The 22,775-nt window shown below is 36.5% G+C and overlaps 1 protein-coding gene and 1 non-coding gene across 2 annotated transcripts; both read right to left on the bottom strand.

The window, feature by feature from the left end:
* Positions 1-1,005: 1,005 nt before the first annotated feature.
* LOC121253497 lies at positions 1,006-1,596 on the bottom strand. Its single transcript, XM_041153504.1, has one exon. The coding sequence runs from the start codon at positions 1,594-1,596 to the stop codon at positions 1,006-1,008; it is 591 nt and encodes a 196-aa protein (XP_041009438.1).
* Positions 1,597-6,713: 5,117 nt separating this feature from the next.
* LOC121253786 lies at positions 6,714-6,820 on the bottom strand. Its single transcript, XR_005938504.1, has one exon. It is a non-coding gene; the product is annotated as a small nucleolar RNA R71 (small nucleolar RNA).
* Positions 6,821-22,775: the final 15,955 nt, after the last annotated feature.

The following is a 22,775-nucleotide window of genomic DNA, read 5'->3' as shown; positions in this document are numbered from 1 at the left end:
TCGGCTCCGCCTGAGAAGTGATTCGATCACTCGTATTTTGGTTGGGACTTGTAAACATTTATTATGGATGACTGTATAATTTTTTAAACCTTTTAACTGATTGTTTAAATTATATTAACAATTCTGGTACTTAGTTGTATTAATTATCCGCTGCGTTGTTTTTGTACACCGTTGCATGTATACACACTTGGCACTAACGTTGGGATGTGTGACCCTGTTGTCATCATACCGGTGTCTCGATTCTTGTGTCTCCTTACATAGGGGTCGTGGGCGCCACACAAGATATTTGAAAGGGAAAGATCCTTCTGAAAATCCAGTCATTGCTTCCACTTGATCCCCCTTTTGTTTCTTAAAACCATTAATTCCAGTTGCCTCATCCTCTGCACCTCCATACCTCATCTTCCTTTCTTCACATTCTTCCAATCGATCCTTACTTTTTTTGGCATGATCAGCATAGAATCTATCTCTGGCTCTCCTTTTCCCACTGACCCTTTTTTTTTTAACTTTCCAAAATAAGAGCTTGATCTATCAAAAATAGGTCCAGTGAATTAATTTGAGATGCCAATGTAGATTATGATCAAGCGGCTCTAGTTTTGTTCTCTTGCTAACCTCGAGTGGAAACTGACACCAAAACCTATGCACCTTCCTTTTCTATAACTGCTTCTGTTTTGGGAAGTTTGACACCACCACTGATTGGTAAGTCCTTCATTTTGGACATAAATTCCTTTCCCAGACCTCCCATCCCTTCATCTTCTCTTTCTTAAATTCCTCCCCCTTCTCCATATTTTGCTCTCTTGCCATAATAACTGCACTTTCCTTCTGATGACCACTTCCCTTATTTACTTCCTAAAATTGCTCCTGCATATTAGACTTTCCTTTTGGAGCATCATCCCCATCCCACTGCCCTTGCTACCACGGATTTCCAGGCTCCTTCTTTGCTCGATCACCTCCACCACCATACCTTTTTTTACTGTTTTTATTATTAGAAATTACAGCAGCACACATCTAAGGCCCATATTGATGAGTATCTGCTTGATCACTTCTAACAGATGTCATCTTTGTGTAGATCTTCTTAACATGCTTAATAATTCCACACTTAAAACAAAAAGGTTGTAACCTATCATACTTAAACTGAAGCCATATTTGGTTACCATCAAAGTTTAAGAATAAACCTCTAACCAATGCTTTGGTGATATCCACTTCTACTTTGAACCTGAGGAACTTACCCCATCCCAGCCCCCATTGATCAACAATGACATCCAAAACTGTCCCAGGACATTTCCCAATCTGCACCCCAACTTCTTGTGTCATGCATGCTAGAGGCATGTTGTGAACTTGCAACCAGAAAACTTCATTCTTAAAAGGAACGTCATTTAGTGATAAATCAACCTCAAACTCCTGAAGGCACACCAGCCATCTATCAAAGGACCATGACCTTCCTCGAGTGACCTTTTGTCTATCTTCTTCCTTTTGAAACTCTATCAAAAACTTGTTCTCCCCCATGTCAGAGAATTCCAGCCATCCTTTCGTGTTCCAAATCTTTGACATAGTCATCTTGAATGCTTCTCTCTTAACAGCTTTGTCTACAATGATCATGGCAAATAAGCATTACCTTCCTCTTTCCTTTGTCTTATTAAGTATTGATGAATCCATTTTGACCTCTTTATTCTCCTGCTCTGTAAGGCTAAAGCCTTCCCATTTCTTTGTTAATTCTTCTGCCATCGCCAACTCTTCAGACTAGAAGACCTAGCCTAAGAAACTCTCCTCTACGACGAGAGAAAAAAACCTCACCCCTCAAGGAAGTAGAGAAATGAAAATAAAATGGAATGAGACTATGTTTAAAATAATTTAATTTTGTTTTAGTGACCCAAAAATAATATTTTTCATCATAAATTAAAATGACGAGTTTTAATAAATATTTCTTAGGAGAAATAAAATCATCTAAATAAGTAAAGTTTGTAACCCCTTATGCTTTTTGTTTTACTATGATATTCATCCGTCTTAAGTGATGGCTCTTAATAAACTTGAGAATGGGCCACTCTTGGACATGTGGTCACTGACTCTTTAAAAAAAATGAGAGTTTTTAACGTAAAATAAAATTATGTATTTTAAATAATATTCCTTAAGAAATAAAATCATTTAAATGAAATGATTTTCTAAAACTATATTATTTTTGGGGCTTCAAAATTTATAGAGCCTTACTTGAAAATTAGGCTTAGTCCAATAACACTAAAAATATCCCATTTAAAATAATTCTAGACTTTTAAAATGGCTGGAAGATTTTAAAATACCTGCTGAACTTAAAAATCATCCGCTATATTTAAAATAAATATTTGAGAATTAAAACGTTTAGGCAAGGCTTGTGGCCAACCCAAGAGGGAAAATGAGCGGTTGGTCACAGTCCATCTGTTTAAAGATGGTAGGCACTACTAAACTTCAAACTCGTGTCCATCAAGCTCTACGGACTTTGCCAAAACAAGGATATAAAATGAGGGTCTGTATTTGACACAATCGTTCTAGGTATTCCATGCAGCTAAACAATTTATGACACATAAATCTTGGCCAATCTTTTCAAAGAGTTAGTGCTCTTGATGGATATAAAGTGAGCACTTTTAGTCAAATGGTCAACTATCACCCAGATAGTATTGTTTCCAGTAGCGGGCCTCAAAAATCCCACAATGAAATCCATCGAAATATCTTTCCACTTCCATTCAGAGATCGATAGTGGTTGTAACTCACCTGCTTTGATGCTCTGCTTTGACAACTCTACATATTGAACACTTGTTTACAAATTCTAATGCATCTCTTTTCATTCCTTCCCAGCAGAAGTGTCATTTTATAACCCAATATATCTTTTATGCTATTAGGATGAGTTGTATAGGGAGTAAGACAAGGATCCCATAAGATTTTATCTCTTAAATCTGGGTCGTTTGGGATTACTCTTTTGTCCTTATATTACAAGGTCCCATCTCCTCTTAACTCTAAATTCTTTCAGCCCTTCCAAGTTCTCTATCTCATGTATTTTTTTCAGCAACTTGTCGTCGTCCCTCTAACAGTTCTTCAATTCCTCCCAGTCCAAAGGTACAATCTCCCGTACCAAGACTAGAATATTATCCTATTGACGGTTTCCAATCAGAGGACACTACATAGAACTTACAAAGACTCCATCTCTACTGACGAAGCAGATGAACTTTCAGTTCATGTCTTGTGACTCAAAGCGTTTGCCACCACATTTGCCTTACTCAGGCGGTATTTAATGTCACACTAGTGGTAACTAATTGTTTCAAGCCATCTTCCTATATCAAATATTTAGGTTCTTCTGCTCGAAAAGGTACTTGAAGCTCTTGTGATCCATAAATACTTCACATTTTTCTCCAAACAAATGGTGTCTCCAAATCTTCATGGTGAACACCATTGCAACTAACGCTAAATCATGGATATGGTAATTTTGTTCATGGTTCTTCACCTAACAAGAAGCATATGTGACTACTCGCCCCTCTGGCATTAGCACACACCTAAGACTTGCTTTGGATTCATCGATATATACTACATAAGACTTATAGGGCTCTGATAATGCCAACACCGGTGTCGCTATCTGCCACTTTTTTAATTCAAAAAAACTTTCTCACATTCGTCTTTCGAAACAAACTTTACATTTTTCTTGGTTAGGTCAGTAAGTGGTCTAGACAGTCTAGAGTAGCCTTCAATGAACTTCCTATAGTAACCATGTAGTCCTAAGAAACTCCGAAACTTGTGTACGTTGGACTATCTCTACCAACTCATCATCGCCTCTACCTTACTATGATCAACAACTACTTCTTCACTAGATATCATATGTCCCAAGGATTTCACCTCTGAGCCAGAACTCGTATTTACTAAGTTTGGCGTACAACTCTTGATCAAATCTCGTCAATGCCAATCCAAGGTGCCTCTAATGCTCTTCTATGATAACCCAAACTTAGCCAAGTCCGAACTTGTTACATTTCCAATTTCTATCTTAGTCCAATTAGAATTTTGCCCAATAGATTGTGAAGATTGGGACCTTGCAAGTAATATGGACCCTACCTTTGCTAGCAAGACAGGCGCTCAAGCCTACAATAGTGCGCAAAGGTCTAGTGATTTTCGGCCATTAGGATTTACGGTTTTGGAGGAGAACCCAATTAATGTTTAGGTATATGGAAGAGGCGCGCAATGGAGAATAGACCCTTGAGTTTCTCTAAGCCCTAATCAATAAGGGGTTTCATTTTTGACAATAAAACTTGCCACTTGGCAAGCATGCAACAAGAAGAAGCTTAAAGGAGGAAGGAGAAACGCCATTTTCGGCCAAGGGGAAGAAGGTGCCACTTGGCACACATGCAAGATAAGACCTTTGAGTTTTCAAGAAGGGCAGAAGCCATAGGGGCTTCGGTTATGAAGAGCCACAAGCCACATGGCAATTGTACCATATCCCTCCATTAGAGCCATTGTATTTAGACCTAAAAGTGGAAGAAAGAAGGAAGAGAGAGGGGTTCTCGGGCATGGCAAAAGGCACACATGCCACTTGCCACTTGGCATTCATGCATTAGCTCCTTACAGTTTCTAGAAGGTTTCAATCATTGATAAGTGTGATTTTTATGTGATTTTTATTACTCTTTTATTTATAAAAATTGTCAGTTTTCCTTCAATTATATTGATTTTATTTTATTTCTATATATTTTTCATTTTTTTTTATTTGAAGGAATTAGAAAATTTAGTGCAAAAGGGGAGCATTTTTTTATAAAAGAAGAAACTACGGATCCAGACTTACGAGAGGTGACTAGATATGAAGAGAGCCAAGGAGATTTGGGTGAGGAACCTGGTCCCACTTGCAGTAAAGAGATGTATCTCGCCAAATGGCAAGAAGACTTACCCCTCAGTAGCTGAATAGTCTTTCCTCTCGGTAGTCGAGGAGATCAGTATATTCAGCGCACACAACAACTATCTGGTGGAACCCTCCTGAGTTCCGTAATAAATCTACTGACCACCAAATCATCCCAAGTTCCAAAATTCAAGTCACATATTACTAAATCTTCCATTTTAGAACAATCTCGTTATTCTTGGGATAATTTTCTTTTATGCTAACATCTATCTTTAGAAACAATTTTCCAAATTTTTAGCCTAGATTGTAGCCGCATTTATCATATTTTCGCATTTGAAGTTTTAACATCTATTTAATCCCGGCTTGTAGGATGGATTGGGGATTCTGAGTTTTAAAGGCCAATAGTTCAGAGTTTATTCTCTAAAATGCTTTCAAGGAGGCAGATTGAGGGAGCAAAGGAAAGAGCCGCATGCTTCATCAATCGACTCCAACGAAGAACACTAGTTTTATTCTTTTTCTTTTCAGTTTCATTATGAACTAATTTTATTTTCTAGAGCTTTAATGTAGTCTAGCATTAAACATACAATATATATTCTAAGTGATTTTATTTTCAATATTATCATTATTGAGTGTTTATTCCTTGTTTGTAATACTTGTAATTTTCTAACGAATTATTGTTGGATCTATTGAATCGTAATGAGACCGAGAGGTGATTTGTGATTAGAGCTCTAGGATTAAGCACCATTAGTTGAGCGAAAGTAAAGATACTTTACCGCAATTAGTGTGATTTTCAAAAAAAATCCAAAGAACTTAAAGAGTCTCCAATTAGTTAAATTCACATAGAGATATGGAGTTATTAATTAGAGATATTTTTAGTATTATTCGAGAGAAAATATTGGATAGTTAAGGGATTTTTATCATCAACTTGGGATAATTAGAATTCTATAGCAAGGAAGAATAAATTGTGCGGGATTCGCTAGGTGAAATCAAACGCTCTAGATCTATTCTTATTATCTTTAAAATCTTAATTTTAATGCACTTTTCTTCAGTTTAATTTAGATAATCTATTCTTTAAATTTCAGTTTTCCAAATAGTAATTAATTTTGTAAATTTCAGTACTCAATAGCATAATTAATTTGTGGATTCGACATATGTTTTCTTTAAAACATTTTACTACTTGTTACAATTCTGTGCACTTGCAAATATTTTCAGCATAACAAGTTTTTTGCATAGTTTCCAGGGATTAGTTATTTGTTATTAATATTGATACTAGCTAGATTTTTACTACTTTGGATTTTATTTTTCAAAAAAATTGGTTTAAATTAGATCTCAGTTTGGTTTTTCTTTTCAGAAACTAGAAGTGCATGCCCCAATCTAAATCATTAGACCATACACTTTTCGATCCCGATCCCGAGATTGAAAAAACTTTACATTGGATTAATAAAGAGAAGGAGAAAGAGGTCGCTGCATCTAAAGTTAATATGGCCGACCAGGAGCACAAGGCGTTCACAAGGCGTTAAGCGACTATGTTATGCCCTCTGTCAATGGGGTGACATCTAGTATAAGGCGGCCAGCTATACAAGTCAATAACTTTGAGATCAAGCCAGCTATCATTCAAATGATTCAACAAACTGTCCAATTTGGGGGGCTATCGCAAGAGGATCCTAATGTCCATGTTGGAAATTTCCTAGAAATTTGTGATACTTTAAAACACAATGGAGTGATAGATGATGCGATTCAATTGAGATTTTTTCCTTTCTCACTTAGGGAAAAAGCAAAAGCTTAGTTGAACTCTTTGCCACCTAGAATCATCACCACCTGGGAGGAGTTAGTACAAAAATTCTTGGCAAAATATTTTTCTCTGACCAAGACAACGAAGTTAAGGAATGATATTATTACCTTCACCCAATTTGAGGGTGAATCATTATATGAGGCATGGGAGAGATACAATGATTTATTGCCCAAGTGTTCACATCACGACCGCTAAGCCTGGCTTCAAGTACAGACATTTTACAATGGTTTGGGACCGATAAATCGATCTATGGTTGATGCAATTGCGAGAGGAGCATTAATGAGTAAAAGCCGCATTTGAACTTCTGAAAGAATTGGCATCCAACAACTATCAATGATCTTGAGAGAGAGTAATGCCAAAAAAGACGGCTGGAGTTTTTGAACTTGATTCTATTACCACATTGGCAGCACAGATGGCAAATCCATTACAACAACCAGGTAAGATGAACGTTAATGCTATTCAAACTAATTTTTTTGTGATCATTGTGTAGTAAATCATTCAAGTGTAGATTGCCCAGTGGGGAATCCTTTTGCCCAACCAAGTTATGAACAAGCCCATTACGTATCCAATTTCCAATGTCAAAACAATCCTTATTCAAACACGTTCAATCCCGGATGGAGAAATCACCCTAACTTTTCATGGAGCAATAATCAAGTGCCGACTAGACCACCTCAATGGTTTCCACAGTAAGAAAAGAACCCGACACTTGAGGATATCTTTATGCAGTACATGTAAAAGACCGATATGGTGATCCAAAATAACTCAGCTTCAATTCGTAATCTTGAGAACATGCTTATCGAAAGGACAACAAGGATTTTGTCGAGCAACACTATGACCAATCCGAAATAATATGTCAAAGCCATAACATTGAAAAGTGCGCGGACATATTACCAGACGCAAACAGTAAATATTGAGCAAGATGCAGAAGCTGCCAAAAATGTGGAGTCTAAGATGAAGGAAGCTGAGTCTCATGGTGAAAGAAGCATAGTAAGATATGACCGACCAGCAAGCTAAAAAGACTAAGGAGAATAAAGGGACTACAAAACCCAAGAAATCCAGAGAGTTTATATCTGAAACTTATTCTCTTTCAATTTATGATTGACCAATTCCTTTTTCCGCATAGATTAAGAAAAAATAAGATTGATAATCAGTTCTCTAAATTTCTGAGTATATTTAAGCAATTGCATATTAATATTCCTCTCATTGAAGCTTTAGAGCAAATGCCTAAATATGCAAAATCTTTTAAGAATATATTATCAAACAAGCGGAAGTTGGAGGAGCATGAGATGGTAATGTCGATCGAGTAGAGCAGTACAATTTTACAAAAGAAGCTTCCACCTAAGTTGAAAGATCCAGAGAGTTTCACAATCCCTTGCACTATAGGAAATTCCTATTTTGATAAAGTTTTATGCGACTTAGGGGCAAGTATTAATCAAATGCCTCTCTCTGTTTTCAGGAAACTAGGACTTGGGGAAGCAAAGCCAACCACCATCTCTCTACAGTTGGTGGACAGATCTATTAAATACCCGAAAAGACTCATAGAGGATGCACTGGTGAAAATTGATAAGTTCATCTTCCCGACTGACTTCATTTTGCTTGATATGGAGGAGGACGAGGAGATCCTTTTGATACTGGGCCCACCTTTCCTTGCTACAGGAAGAACCTTAATTGATGTCCAGCAAGGAAAACTCATTTTGAGGGTCGGCAAGAAGCAGGCCACTTTGGACGTATTTAAATCTATAAAATTTCCTTCCGAGGTACATTCTTGTTTTCAAATAAGTGACCAAGACATGGTCAAGGCCAACGAGACTTATGGAGCTGAATTTCCAATGCTACCACTTGAGGTATGTCTTACTCACTCTACATCTATTGAAGACAAAGAGGTTAGGGAGTGTGAGAAATATTTGGAAGCTACACCATCCTTTCCTCATTCAATAAAATCGAAAGTGGAAGAACTAAACCCATCTCAACCGATATCTCCAAGTAAGGAACCACCCAAGCCTAAACTCAAACCGCTTCTATCAAATTTAAGGTATGCTTTCTTCAGCCAGGACTCTACTTTTTTAGTAATTATTAACAGTTCCTTGCGTGATGTAGAGGAAGAGAAGTTGTTGAAAGTCTTGTGGGAACACAAAATGGCCATTGGTTGGACCATTTCGAACATCAAAGGAATTAGTCCTTCAATTTGCATGCACAAAATTTTAATAGAAGATAATTTTAAGCCGATCATCCAACCCCAAAGGAGACTGAACCCATCAATGCAAGAAGTGGTGCATAAAGAGGTATTGAAACTTTTAGATGCCAGGATTATTTATCCAATCTCAGACAGTGCATGGGTCAATCCAGTGCAAGTCTTCCCAAAGAAAGGAGGGATAACCGTGACAGAAAATGACAACAATGAACTCATACAAGCATGAACGGTCACAGGATGACGAGTATGCATAGACTATCGAAAACTGAATGATGCAACTTAGAAAGACCATTTTTCTATACCTTTTATTGATCAAATGCTAGAAAAAATTATCGGCCACGCTTACTACTATTTTGTAGATGGACCGGTTACAATCAAATAGTCATTGCACCTGATGATCAAAAGAATACCACTTTCACCTGTCCTTATGGCACTTTTACATATAGCGCATGCATTTTGGTCTTTGCAATGCACCAACCACTTTCCAAAGATGCGTGATGTCTATCTTCTCGGATATGGTGGAAAAATTTTTAGAAATCTTTATGGATGACTTCTCAGTTTTTTATCACTCTTTTGATAATTGTTTATCTAATTTATCTTTGATTTTGCAGAGATGCAAGGATACAAATCTTGTTTTAAATTGGAAAAAATGCCACTTCCTGGTCAAGAAGGAAATAGTGCTTGGCCACTGCATTTCCATCAAGGGAATTGAGGCTGACCGACCAAAGATAAAAATTATTGACAAACCCCACCACCTACCAATGTGAAGGGCATGAGAAGTTTCTTGGATCAGGCCGAGTTCTATCGTCGGTTTATCAAGGATTTTTTCCAAATTACTAACCCTCTTTGCAATCTATTGATTAAAGATACTCGGTTTGAGTTTTCTAATGAATGCTTGCATGCTTTTGAAACATTGAAAAAGAAATTAATTTCAGCACCTATCATTATATCACCGGATTGGAATTTACCTTTTGAATTAATGTGTGATGCTAGCGATTATGCTGTAGGGGCTGTTTTGGGGCAAAGAAAAAGATAAAATTTTTCATGTTATTTATTATGCAAGTCGGACCTTAACAGCAGCTCAGCTTAATTATGCTACTACTGAAAAAAGAATTGTTAGCGGTTGTGTTTACATTTGACAAATTTCGTTCTTATTTGATAGATTCAAAGGTGGTTGTCTATACCAATCATTCAGCTCTTAAATACTTGTTGTCGAAGAGGGATGCCAAATCAAGACTGTTCAGATGGATTTTGCTATTACAAAATTCGATTTGGAAATAAAAGATAAGAAAGGTACCGAGAATGTAGTGGCCGACCACTTATCTCGTCTTGAGCTTAAAGAGGCGGCTAGGAGGAGAAATTCTCAATTAATGAGACATTTCCAAACGAGCAATTAATGGCTATACATGTCGTTCCATGGTATGTAGATATGTTAAATTATTTGGTCGAGATGACATATCAACAAAAAAAGAAGTTATTCTCTGACTTGAAATATTATTTTTGGAAGGACCATTTTCTATACCAGCATTGTGCAGACCAGATAATCAGGAGATGTGTGTTTGAGGAGGAGATGGAGAGCACACTCAGACACTGCCACTCATTGGAACCGGGCGGCCACTTTGGTGGAGCAAAAACGACAGCAAAAATTTTACAATGCCGCTTTAATTGGCTGAGTATTTTTAACGACTCTTTTAATTTTATTAATTTATGTGATTATTGTCAAAGGGTTGGCAACATTTTTAGGCAACATGAGAGGCCTTTAAGCAATATTTTAGTGATTGAATTATTTGAAGTTTGAGGTATAGATTTCATGGTCCTTTTTCATCCTTATATTCTAATAAATTTATTTTGGTGGCTGTAGATTATGTCTCCAAATAGGTGGAAGTGGTCGCCTTGCCGACCAATGATGCGAGGGCCGTGGTGAATTTCCTGCGGAAGAACATCTTTTCCCGATTCGGCACTCCGAGGGCCATAATCAGTCATGGCAGGAAGCATTTTTGCAATCGTCAATTTGAAGTAAAATGACAGATTAAAATCCTATGTGGACGGAGACTTTAACTCGGAAAAGTGTTCCATCGATCTAGCCAGTGATAAATGATGAAAGGATAATATCTAGCTATAGACTTTAAATAAAGCGCTTTTGGGACGCAACCTAATTTTTTTATTTTATTTTATTTTCGCTTAATATTATTATTTTGCTTTCATCTTGCAGGGACAAAAAGGTCAGGGAGATCTCCTAGGGGTACACAAATGCACCTTCAAGAGGAGCATCTCTTACCTTCTCTCATTCTCTTCTTTAGTTTTTCTTCATCTTTCCCATTGAGCACAATGTGATATTTAAGTTTGAGGGAAAGGAAATTCTTTTATTTAATGAATGCTTATAATGATCATTAATCGTTTTGCATACCTAAAGAAATTTTATGTGAATTTTGTGAATTTGTATGGTCTCAACATACTCTGGAACTTGTTTGATTAGTCGAGGCGAAATTCTAGACAGAATATTGCTGGGGAAATTATTAAGGCATTCTTCGAACTAACTGAGGCTTTCAAGCTTACCTATTTATTATCTTTATCCCTAGCCAACCCTTTGAGCTTTATTGAATTATATTTTGGCCTTATATTTTTTTTCTTGTAAACCTCATATTCCCTAACCTATTTGAGCTTGAACACTGATTTTAGTACTTTTCAAGAGAACTAAGTTTACACAAAATCACATACTTACAAGAGCAAGAAAGGCAAGAGAAGTAGAAGGTCTACAAATAAAGTTAATTATAGCTATATTATCAAAATTATAAGTTTGGAGGTGTGAAAAGTCAACTCATCTACTATGTGGCCGATAAGAAAAGGCCAACGAAAGTCATCTACAAAGACAGTTGAAAAGGTATGGTTCATTTCCAAAAAAAAAAATCGACCTATCGTATAGAGGGGTAAAGAGAGAAATACTTGAAAGTACAATAAATAGAGGTATGTTGAGAGATTCAAAATGATTGAGAATAGATGTTTGTGTTACAAGTGAGAATGCTCTATTTGTTCTGTTGGTGTTCAAACTTGAGTTCTCTTCCTTTGTTTGAATCCTACCTTTTCTTTGTAGCTCTCACCCTAACCTTACATACAAGTTTAATAAAGACCTATTGATCCCTAGTGATAGTTTATGTTTCACATTAGTGGAGAATGATTTGAAAAGCAAGTCTATGCAGTTTTTAGAGATCCATTATTTATTTATGTGTTTGCATAAAACTATCCGGAGAGCAAATAATGAAGTGAGAATGATAGGTATGCATGAATGTGAGGATGGATAATGTGGTGAAATTGAGTTTTTAATTAACTTTTGGACATGATTGATTTTGAATGATTCCTTTGAATTATAAATTTTAGGCAATCTTTGAGGTAAAAAATTTTATAAATCAAATCAATGCTTGTTTTAATAGTTTTTTCCTTTTTCTTTTCTTGAGGGCTAGTAAAACTTAAGTTTGGGGGTATTTGATAAGTGTGATTTTTATATGATTTTTATTACTCTTTTATTTATTAAAAGTGTCAGTTTTTTCTCAATTCTATTAATTTTATTTTATTTCTATATATTTTTTTTTTATTTTTTTGGATTTGAATGAATAAGAAGATTTAGTGCAAAAATAAAGCATTTTAGTATAAAAGAAGACACTATAGATCCAGACTGACGAGAGGCGACTAGATATGAAGAGAGTCGAGGAGATTTGGGCCAGGAGCCTTGTCCCGAGGGCAACAAAGAGATGTATCTCACCAAATGACGAGAAGACATACCCCTCAGTAAGTGAATAGTCTTTCCTCTCAATAGCCGAGATTAGTATATTTAGCGCACACGACACCTATTTGGTGGAACCCTCCCGAGTTCCGCGATAAATCTGCTGACCACCAGATCATCCCAAGTTTCAAAATTCAAGTCGCACATCACTGAATCTTCTATTTTAGAACAATCCCTTTATTTTTGGGATAATATTCTTTTATGTTAACATCTATATTTACAAACTATTTTCTAAATTTTTTAGCTAGATTGCAACCGCATTTATTATGTTTCCGCATTTGAAGTTTTGACATCTATTTAATCCCGACTTGTGGGATGGATAGGGGAGTCTAAGTTTTAGAGGCCAATAGTTCAGAGTATATTATCTAAGTTTCTTTCAAGAAGGCGGATCGAGGGAGCAGAGGCAAGAGCCGCATGCTTCATCAATCGACTCCAATGAAGAAGACTAGTTTTATTCTTTTTATTTTCAGTTTCATTATGAACTAATTTTATTTTCTAGAGTTTTGATGTAGTATTATAGCATTGAACATACAATCTATATTCTAAGTTATTTTATTTTTAATATTTCCATGATTGAGTGTTTATTCATTGTTCGTAATGTTTGCAATCTTCTATCTAATTATTGTTTGATCTATTGAATCGCAATGAGCTCGAGAGGTGATTTGTGATTAGAGCTTTAAGATTAAGAACCATTAATTAAGCGAAAGTAGAGATACTTTTCTGCAATTAGTGTGATTTTCATTAAAAATACAAAGAACTTAATGAGTCTCGAATTAGTTAAACTCACATAGAGATATGGAGTTATTAATTGGAGATATTTTTAGTATTGTTAGAGTAAAAATATTGAATAGTTATGGGATTTTTATTACCAACTTGAGATAATTGGAATTCTATAACAAAGAAGAATAAATTGTGTGGGATTCTTTAGGTAAAATCAAACGCTCTAGATCTATTCTTATTATCTTTAAAATCTTAATTTTAATGCTCTTTTCTTCAGTTTAATTTAGATAATCTATTTTTTAAATTTTGATTTTTCAAATAGTAATTAATTTAGTAAATTTCAATACTCAATAGCATAATTAATCTCTGTGGGTTTGACATCTGTTTTCTTTAAAACATTTTACTACTTGTTACGATTATGTTCACTTGCAGATATTTTCTGTATAATAATCATGATGAAGGATCTCTAGGGTTTCGGTCAAGGTACACGCCCTTTATCTTTTGCATGGGTTCATTGAACCTAGACCAAAAAAAAAAAAATTATGAGACGTTTTTTGGGTTTCAACTAGGGCAAGAAAACGCCAAACGTCTCTCATGCAAGAAGTATCCCTTACCATCCCCAATAGAAGCAATGATGAGGGAAGAAGAAGAAGTAGTTTTCGTCATCCAAGGCAAGAAGAAGGGTGCCACATGGCACCCATACACAACAAACTTTTCAATTTCCACATTCGAAATAATGATAGGAGAGAGAATATGTGGGATTGAAGGAGGATATAAAAGGGAGGCATTAAATGGTCAGCGCCCTTACCCCCACTAAAGGCACACCAAGAGTCATTTTCACTCACTTCAGATTTTTCTCTCCTCTGCTCTCCTATCATTCTCGCCTACCTTAGAAGAGGAAAAACAAGCACCATTCTTCCACCCACATGCCACCTTCACACAAGCAAAGGAACAAACCAAGAACCCCACGAGAAGAAGGGTTTTTGGTACGGTAAGAATCTTTGATTTCCATCTCTTTTCCTCCACATGCACACATGCACACACATGCAAAAGAGTTGGAGAAGTGATTCAGCCTAAGAAAGTTGAAGGAAAAGTGATTTGGCCTTGTTGTATATGCCACATGAGAAAGGGAGTGTTGGTTTGACCAAAAGAAGGAAACTCCATTCGATATGGTTGTCTAGGATTCCTCTTTTAAGGTAACCAAGCTTGATGTTGAAATAAGAAAAAGATAATGAACCTTGGAAGGGAAAGACATGCTCGGCTCTTACTAGGGTTTGTGTGAGGTTTCACTTGATCTTTGTTTCAAGAAATCGAACCAAAGGGTTTTTCTTGCATTTCGGCCTTTAGGGTATACAAAGTAAGCCGCACACTTGCATTCTTCACACCAAAAGCCAATGAGAAAGAGTTAGTAATCAAGTAGGGTCAAGAGCAAAAAATCCTAGTTCACATCACACATGTTTGGTTTAGTGTGGAATCCAAATCTTATAGTTTAAAAACATACACTTCCAACTTGCTCAATTGTTGATATTTTTATGTCGGAAAATTTGTAAGTTTGTCTCTAACTTACTCTTTGATAATGTATTTATGTTTATGTAAACTTTGCATGTTCGTTGTTCAAGTTGGATTATGGAATTGCTATTGCTACATGCCATACTTGTTTACGTTTGCATGCTTTACTCAAGGTTGTCGTGATTGGATTGGTTCAAATGATGTGTTTGGAACTTGGAGAAAGAATGTATATGCCTTGTTGATCTTATTTAGTATGTTCTAATTCTTTCAAGCTATACACGTGATGCACTCTATGCATATGGAACAAGTACATGACATTGTTGCACTAAAAGTTACATGGACATGTAGTTTTATCCAGAGACATAATTGCTCTCATACCACCCTATTGACTCCCCCAACCTTCACTTGGGATGGGACGGAAACTTAGAGTATTGGGACATGCAACACATGGTTACATACCCCCGTTCATGAGAGTTAATATGCAATGCATCTTAGCTAACAACTAGCGATATGCAATAATCGCAGCGAAAAATAAAGGGTGACTTAAAATAATTGATGCCAGAATGAATTAAACATCCTAAAATATTAATTAATCATAAAAAGGTAATTCCTCACTTAAAAGGTTCACATAAGCTCAACGCAATGTGGGATATAGAATCCCATAATTCTGAAACTACATAATTAGATCAACTCTCGCATCGCTCTATTGTATATAGAGTCAGAGGTATGAACATTAAAATTAAATCCATCCTTCACTCAAGATTCGGCTGTTCCTCAACCATCTGTATCCAATGGTTCATCTTGCTCGTCGAAAGCTGGTCCTGACACAACTTCTACCATTCCGGAGAATGGTAGTGGGTCCACTAGAGTGACATTTACTTGAAATCTCAATAAGTTAAACAACCAACATGCACAAAGATAAAATATGCATGATTAATGATAAACATGATATGCATGCTATGCAAATAGAAATATCCATATTTGTCTCCTATCCAGTTTCCTCAATTTCTTTTAAGAAAAACTTTAATGTACATTTTCTTACAAAGAATATTTTTGATTTCATCTTTTCAAATAGTACTTCATCGTTATTAAAGTCATAGATAACATAAACATAACGTATGGTATTATCATAGCTCCCCATTATGTGTTATGAGTACCTGTCGATAACTATAGTACAACTCATTTTGAAACTACGTTGTTTGTAGACTCGTTCTCAACACATTGGTAACATAATATTTCATCATAACATAACATCATAATATAACATAACTTCATAATGTAATATCATAATGTATGCACCCACCAACCTTAGGTGCTATAAACGACTTCACTCTGGTATTCTATAAAAAGAATCCAATCGAAATCTGTTGACTGTTCTTTGTCAACACAAGGGTTACTACTCCATTTTTACTCCCTCCAGTATGAACATATGAGTTCCATTAGGATAATTCCTTATCCTGGTCTTTGGGGTCATGACAAAATTTCTTTTTCATCCTATGCCTGAAAATGTTTTTTTTTTTTTCATGACATGTGCCTATGAAGTATGTTTCATGTGAAAATGACAATTTTATGTAATATATTAGAATGGTGAAAATTACACATGTCATGCTCAATGATATATCACATGATGTTTCATGCTAAAAATGACATTTGTATCATGAATGTGGCATTTATACATAAATCATAAATAAATTATCTAAAAGTAAGTTAAAAGCTAACTTACAAACTTTCTGTGTGTTAGAAAATTGTTGCCGTTGTAATAAAAGGTATTCTAAGTTAGGAATTGCATAACTAGGAAGATGTTCATAATCAAATGGTTCAAAAATCAATATTTACAAAATTGCCCCTATATTTTTCCAAAATTGCCACTTAGGCCCTAAATTTTCACTATTTGTAATTTGGCCCCAAATTTCACAAAGTCCATATTTTCCATATTCTAAAACCGTTTATGCCCTTAGAATTGCTATAGTCAATCCACAAACATACCCAAATCAAACAACCCCTGGCATGCATCATTGTGGGCCTATTTGTGATCTCAAGTCTATAACTACACTTAAGGTAACATATCAAAACATTTCATGACTAAAATTTCATACCAAAATAATATATACATGCAAAGCTTCAAATCTGGCCGAATTGCATCACTTGAGTAAAACATTTTTATAACTCAAGCCAATCTTCATTCTCATGCCATAAATCAAAGCCTAATATCTTAGTCTAACACCCAACAAGAGTTAAGGCAAGATTACTCACCAAAACGTGGCTTTGATTCTCCAAGAACAAACTCACTTCAAGATCAAACTCTTAACCCACTCGGTTTCTCACCTTTCTCACACTATAAGAGTGTATAGCTCTAAAGAACACCAAGAGAATGCTTGAGGGAGTTGTGTGAGGAAGTGAAGAGTGAAGAGGGGTATTTATAGGGCTCAGTGGACACTGAGAGGCGTTGGCTTGGCTAAAGGGTGAGGTTTGTGAGTGGTGGAAGCGGGTGGTGGAGTGTTGAGTGAAATTTTCCAGATTTTGCCATGCTTGGTCAGCTGAATAGTGATCTAAAGCTTTATGATTTCATCAAGATCAGGTGCTAGAATGTGTCTACAGGTGCAGGGTGCTGCATTGATTCAGAAATTTGAATAAAAAAAGTCAAATAATAACAAGGAAGTCATGAAGATGGCCAGCGGTTTGGTTCTCCCATGCTTTCCAGTTTTATATCACTTCTTGACCAATTTCCTTGGTCTGAATTGGGAGTATTATGACCATCATTTAAAGGCTTTTTTAGGTGGGGAAGAGGTGGAATTGGCTGCCAAGTGATCATGCTTGAGTAGAAAAATGGAAGGGATGAAATGGGTGATGGTTTAGACGAGTGGTTTTGAGTGTGCCTCTCTTTGAGCCAATCGGTTGGCCTGCATTAGGGAGGTAACTGGACAAGCAAGCACTTGAGTTCTTTGAAGTACTTACAAGGAAAAAAAAGACAAGGGTGATGGCATGGGGACGATGGTTGTTTTGGTGCAGAAAAATTCTTGAAGAGCCAAAGGTACTCGGGTTTGAAGCTAACTCACATCCTAGGTGAATAGTTAGGTTTTTGGCTTGATCTATGGGACTGTTTTTGGCTCCTTTTTAGGTCTGATTTTTGAAGATGTAATGATAGTTGAGAGGTGCAGAAAATCCTTTGAAAACAATTGTGGAAGAGGTGTGGGTTTGGGGCTGGTTTGAAGTGTTGCAAGGTGATGCACCAAGGGTTTTGATTGGTGGTTTAGTTGGCATTGACATGCCTTTGGTTTATGTGACATGGGTTGGATTAATCCTAACCTTGAAGAGTTGTCTATTAGTGAAAGAAACAAGCGCAAAAGACAAGAATTTCAGATTTTAAAAATTATGAAGAAAGGGTTTCAGGAAACTATGCAAAAATCATTATGTTTGAGTGACTATTCACGGGTGAGATGAATAGTGATCTTAACTCAAGTTAAAAACTTAACCATGGTTGAATGGGAACCCTAGGGGCTTGTGGTTGGGGCTTGGGTTAAACTGAAACCAATGGGTTTCATTTGGAATAATGAAATAAAATACAAAGCTTGGGTTTCATGGGTTGGACTTTTAATGGGCCATATGAACAAGCCTTGCTTGTGGGCTTAAGAGTGGGTTTATCCATGGGTCCCATGTCTAGATTTATGGGTCTATCCTTGGCCTCAATAGCCCACTTTGTTGGGTCCTAACTTTGAATCTTTTCTAAATTAGGCCAATAGGCTTTACTCTCAATAAGTTGGGTCCAATGTCTTGTGTCCTTTATGTAAGGCCTAGAGTCTTATATCTCCCAAGTTGGGCCTAAGGATTTCAATTTCTATCCTTAACCAATCACATCTTAGTAAATTAGGGCCCTTACTAAATCATTCTTGGGCTTCTCTAAATCCATCCAATATTGAACCCAATTGCCTAGCCCATCACTTTGCCATGTGTCATTCTCTCATTGGCCTTCTGGCATTTATTCCTCAAAATTAATAAAGCTTTAACAATTCTAACTAATCCAAAGGTATGAGCTCTTATGCCAAATCAGGCTCTAAAATTTTCCTTTCTCCCAAAAAAAATAAAACTTACACTAACTAGGTTTATGGGTGCTAAGGCCAAGTCCAAAGGTATTTTTAAATGGGGTGTCACATTAAAAATGGTTTTTGCCACGACCCGAATGCTAAGATCGGAGAATATCCTAGTGGAACTCATCTATCTACTCTGGAGTTCTTAAATTGGAGTGGTAACCCCCGGGTTGATGAAGTACAGTCAACCGACTTTGAATAGGTTCTTTTCAAAGGATTCCAGAGCAAAGTAGCCGCACCTAACACTAGTGGGTGCAACACGTGATGGGTGTAGTGAAGACGGTACAATCTACCGTACCATATTTTAAATACGGTGGAGGCGAATTGTAATTTGCTGTATTATATGGACAATGATGTACTCATACCTGGTCAAGAGAGATGGCAATGTGATGCGATAATTAGCAGGGAGCCCACAGTTCCTAGGGGTTGCCGTGAGGTGTCCACCCACATTATTATATGGCTTAATGATTACAAGTAGTTTATATGAAACAAGAAATGATATTTTGCTACATAGTCACTTGATACTCTATTACATTATTACAAGGTCAATGGTTTTTTAAAAGAACACGTACAAGAAAGAAGTGAGCTTTCAGTCAAAATTCATGTCCATGCATTCATACTCATGGTTTACCTATACATGCTTATATTATCTTCTTATATGTTATTGGTTTAACTTGCTGAAATTTCTTGAAATCTCACTATGGTCGTTTCCACGATCATTCTCCTGGAATGGTAGAAGTTGTGACAAGTCTAGGAGAAAGCGATGGTGAAACGTAAGTGAGAAGATCCCCACAGATTAGTGAGGCCATTAAGAGCCCCAAGCGCTTTGGGAGCGAACATTAGTAAAAAAACTTGAGTCAGCCGAGAACTTTATCTGTGAAGTACTGAAACTCTATGACGACCTACAAAAGATCATCAAGAAATACAAGGGCTAATAGGACATTTTCTCAATTATGTAAGGCAGTACACTGATATTTTGATACAAGGGTTGTGGTTTTATTGTGATGCCCCCAGATTCCTGCTTGGGATCAGACAGACATTTGAGGCATCAAGACATGCAACACAAGGTTACTTGCCCTCATTCATGACAAATAAATATGCAATGCACCTAGCATGCATCTAACAGTATGTACTATTCGCAACGGATAATTTTTTTTTTCTTTCTTAAGCAATATTATGCCCTAAATTAAAGATATCTCAAATACTTAAAACATAATCCATAGATATTAAGTGTTAGACCTTTTTTATTACATCATAAGTCCAAAAGGTATGTAATCTAAAGAGTACTAGAGACCAAGCTCCTTAAGTACAAGTAGGAACTAAAGCAACTACTAGGCTAATCCATTGACTCGCACAACTCAGTCAAGGATGCCATAATACTAACGATAAATGAGAGCATTAAGGCTATGAGCTCCACATCGTGCCGTTGCCATCTATTCAATCGTCTTTAGTCAGTCAACCTCTAGTGTGCCTCCTGATCCATCGTCTACCATTCCAGGAGAAATGGTAGTTGAGACTACCATGGTGAGATTTGATTACAAATTCATCAAGTTAACAAATAACTTAATATACAGGCCAAAGATGCATGCATGATAGTAAAAGCAGGATTGCATACATGATCATAAATAAGCTTAATGTGCCTAAACCTTTAACATGTTATGAACTGACATGACTTAAACTTGAGCATAGATTGAACTGAAACTAAACTTGACATGACATGAACTTAATTGAGATTTGACTTGACAAGACATGAACTTGAACTTGAACGTGAACTGACTTGGATATGAACTTAAAGATGAACGTGAACATAAACTAAGCTTGAACTGAAACTGAATATGAACTTAATGTAAATTTAAACATGATCTAAACGTGAACTTGAAACATGAACTGGATGTGTACTTGAGCTTGAATAACATGAACTTGAACTCAACGTAACATGAACTTGAACTTGAATAACATGAGCTTGAACGTGAAATACATGAACTTGGAATCTTGTTCAACAAACTAAACTTGAGCATGAACTTAAACATGAATGTGAACATGAACTCTGACAATCAAAATGATTTTGCCAATTGTTTCCTCAAGAATAGTGAACAATTAGAATGATTCCTCCCAACATATTCCGTCAAAGCTACTTAGACAATCAGAATGATTACACCATGAGTATTTTAGATGAGATACCCTAACAATCAGAATGATTGCGCTAGGAGTACCTAGTAATACTCTGACAATCAGAATGATTACGCCAGATGCATTTGAATTGAGGTATTCTAACAATCAAAATGATTATGCCGGAAGTACTTCGCGTGAATTATAAATAGAGATGCTTGGACAATCATAGTGATTACATCACGAGTATCCCAGGCATGACTGACTAAGAAAATACTATTTTCGAGACACATTCTATCCTCGAGACATGACGTGATGGGAAGCGAAATGGCAAATGACATGACATATGTAACGTGACATATGCGTGAGATGCATGACTTGGTGTAACATGAAACAGAAACACAATATGTAATACGGCATAACATTTAAGAGATAATATTACACGACATGACATAACTTGTAACAAACAACATTACGGGACATGGCAAATGTGTAACAAATAGCATTATGTGACATGACATAACTTGTAACAAATAACTATTTCATGACAGAATATAATATGTGTAACAAATGAATATTTCGTTGTAGAATATAATATGTGCAATAGATAAACGTATAGTGTCATGGCATGGATAAGAACTATTAACAATATATACTTTGTACAAGATGAAACGAGTAGAGAGCGATTTTGGGCGATTTTGAGGCAATTCTGGCATCTTGTGTGGTGACGGTTTTGGTGATTCCGTGAAATACAAATTTCCAAATTTGGCAAATTCTTGTTGGTCTACTAGAGTTTGGCCAAGGAGGCCAGCCCTCTAAATCCCTTGATGGGGGCTATTGGTGTGAGTCAAAGGGTTCAAGTGGTGTCGAACTCATCGGGGCAATCATTTAGGCTTCCTATGAGGTATCCGGTGGAGGTTGGTGGCGAGTAGTTTCTCTGAGGTTGAAATGTCTAAGGTTGTGGACGATTTCAAATTTGATTTGGTTCTCAAGTTCTCTTGCACACGGCCTTTCATTGATGATATACAGTCTAATGTTGCAAAATCATGGGGATTGCTTGAGGTTCCTGTTGTTAGTTTTATGGATGACCTTCATGTTCTGGTTCAAATGAGAAGTGAATGTGACTTCTTGCATGCATGGCCTCGGAAAGGAAGGACTATGTGTGGATCTACCTTTTGGTTAGTTTGATGGACTAAGGACTTTGATTTATTGAAAGACTCACCGCTTGCACCTCAATGGATTTTTCTTCCAAGGCTACCTTTACATCTCTATCATACCGATTGTTTACAAATATTCACAACTCGATTTGGCCGTTATTTGGGGATGGACAATGCTACACTTAATAAAACTAGGGCGTCTGGAGCAAGAATGTGTGTACAGGAGCATCTATCGGAGGAGTCTTTGCAAGGGTTTCCTATAATGATGTCTTCGACAAAGAAAATATGGCAGAAGGTGAAGTATGAGGAGCAAGATTTTTATTCTTTAAGTGTAATCGACAGGGCCATACTTTAGTGGTCTGCAGGGCTGGGGTGAGAAAAATAGAGGGGGATAAGGTGGTGTCGAAACCTGTGGTTAAACGGATATGGCAGGAAAAAAATAAGATGTTGGAGTCTAATCGTGTAGTAGCCAAAACTGAACGTGAGGGAGGGTGGTTGCAGTGAATGTGGAGAGTGTTGCTTCATCCTCTGTGGATGTAGTGGTGGAGGGGTGTAGGAGTGCTGAGGATTTGGTTACGAAGCCCATATTGCATGAGA

This window comes from Juglans microcarpa x Juglans regia, chromosome 2S (genome assembly GCF_004785595.1).
Source record: "Juglans microcarpa x Juglans regia isolate MS1-56 chromosome 2S, Jm3101_v1.0, whole genome shotgun sequence".
Classification (NCBI taxonomy): Eukaryota; Viridiplantae; Streptophyta; class Magnoliopsida; order Fagales; family Juglandaceae; genus Juglans; species Juglans microcarpa x Juglans regia.
Note: the sequence above shows the minus strand (reverse complement) of the source record. Positions and strands in the feature narration are given on the sequence as shown.

Excerpts from the sequence above, each read along its gene's own strand:
- LOC121253497 (XM_041153504.1), bottom strand. The coding sequence starts at position 1,596 with ATGATCATTGTAGACAAAGCTGTTAAGAGAGAAGCATTCAAGATGACT.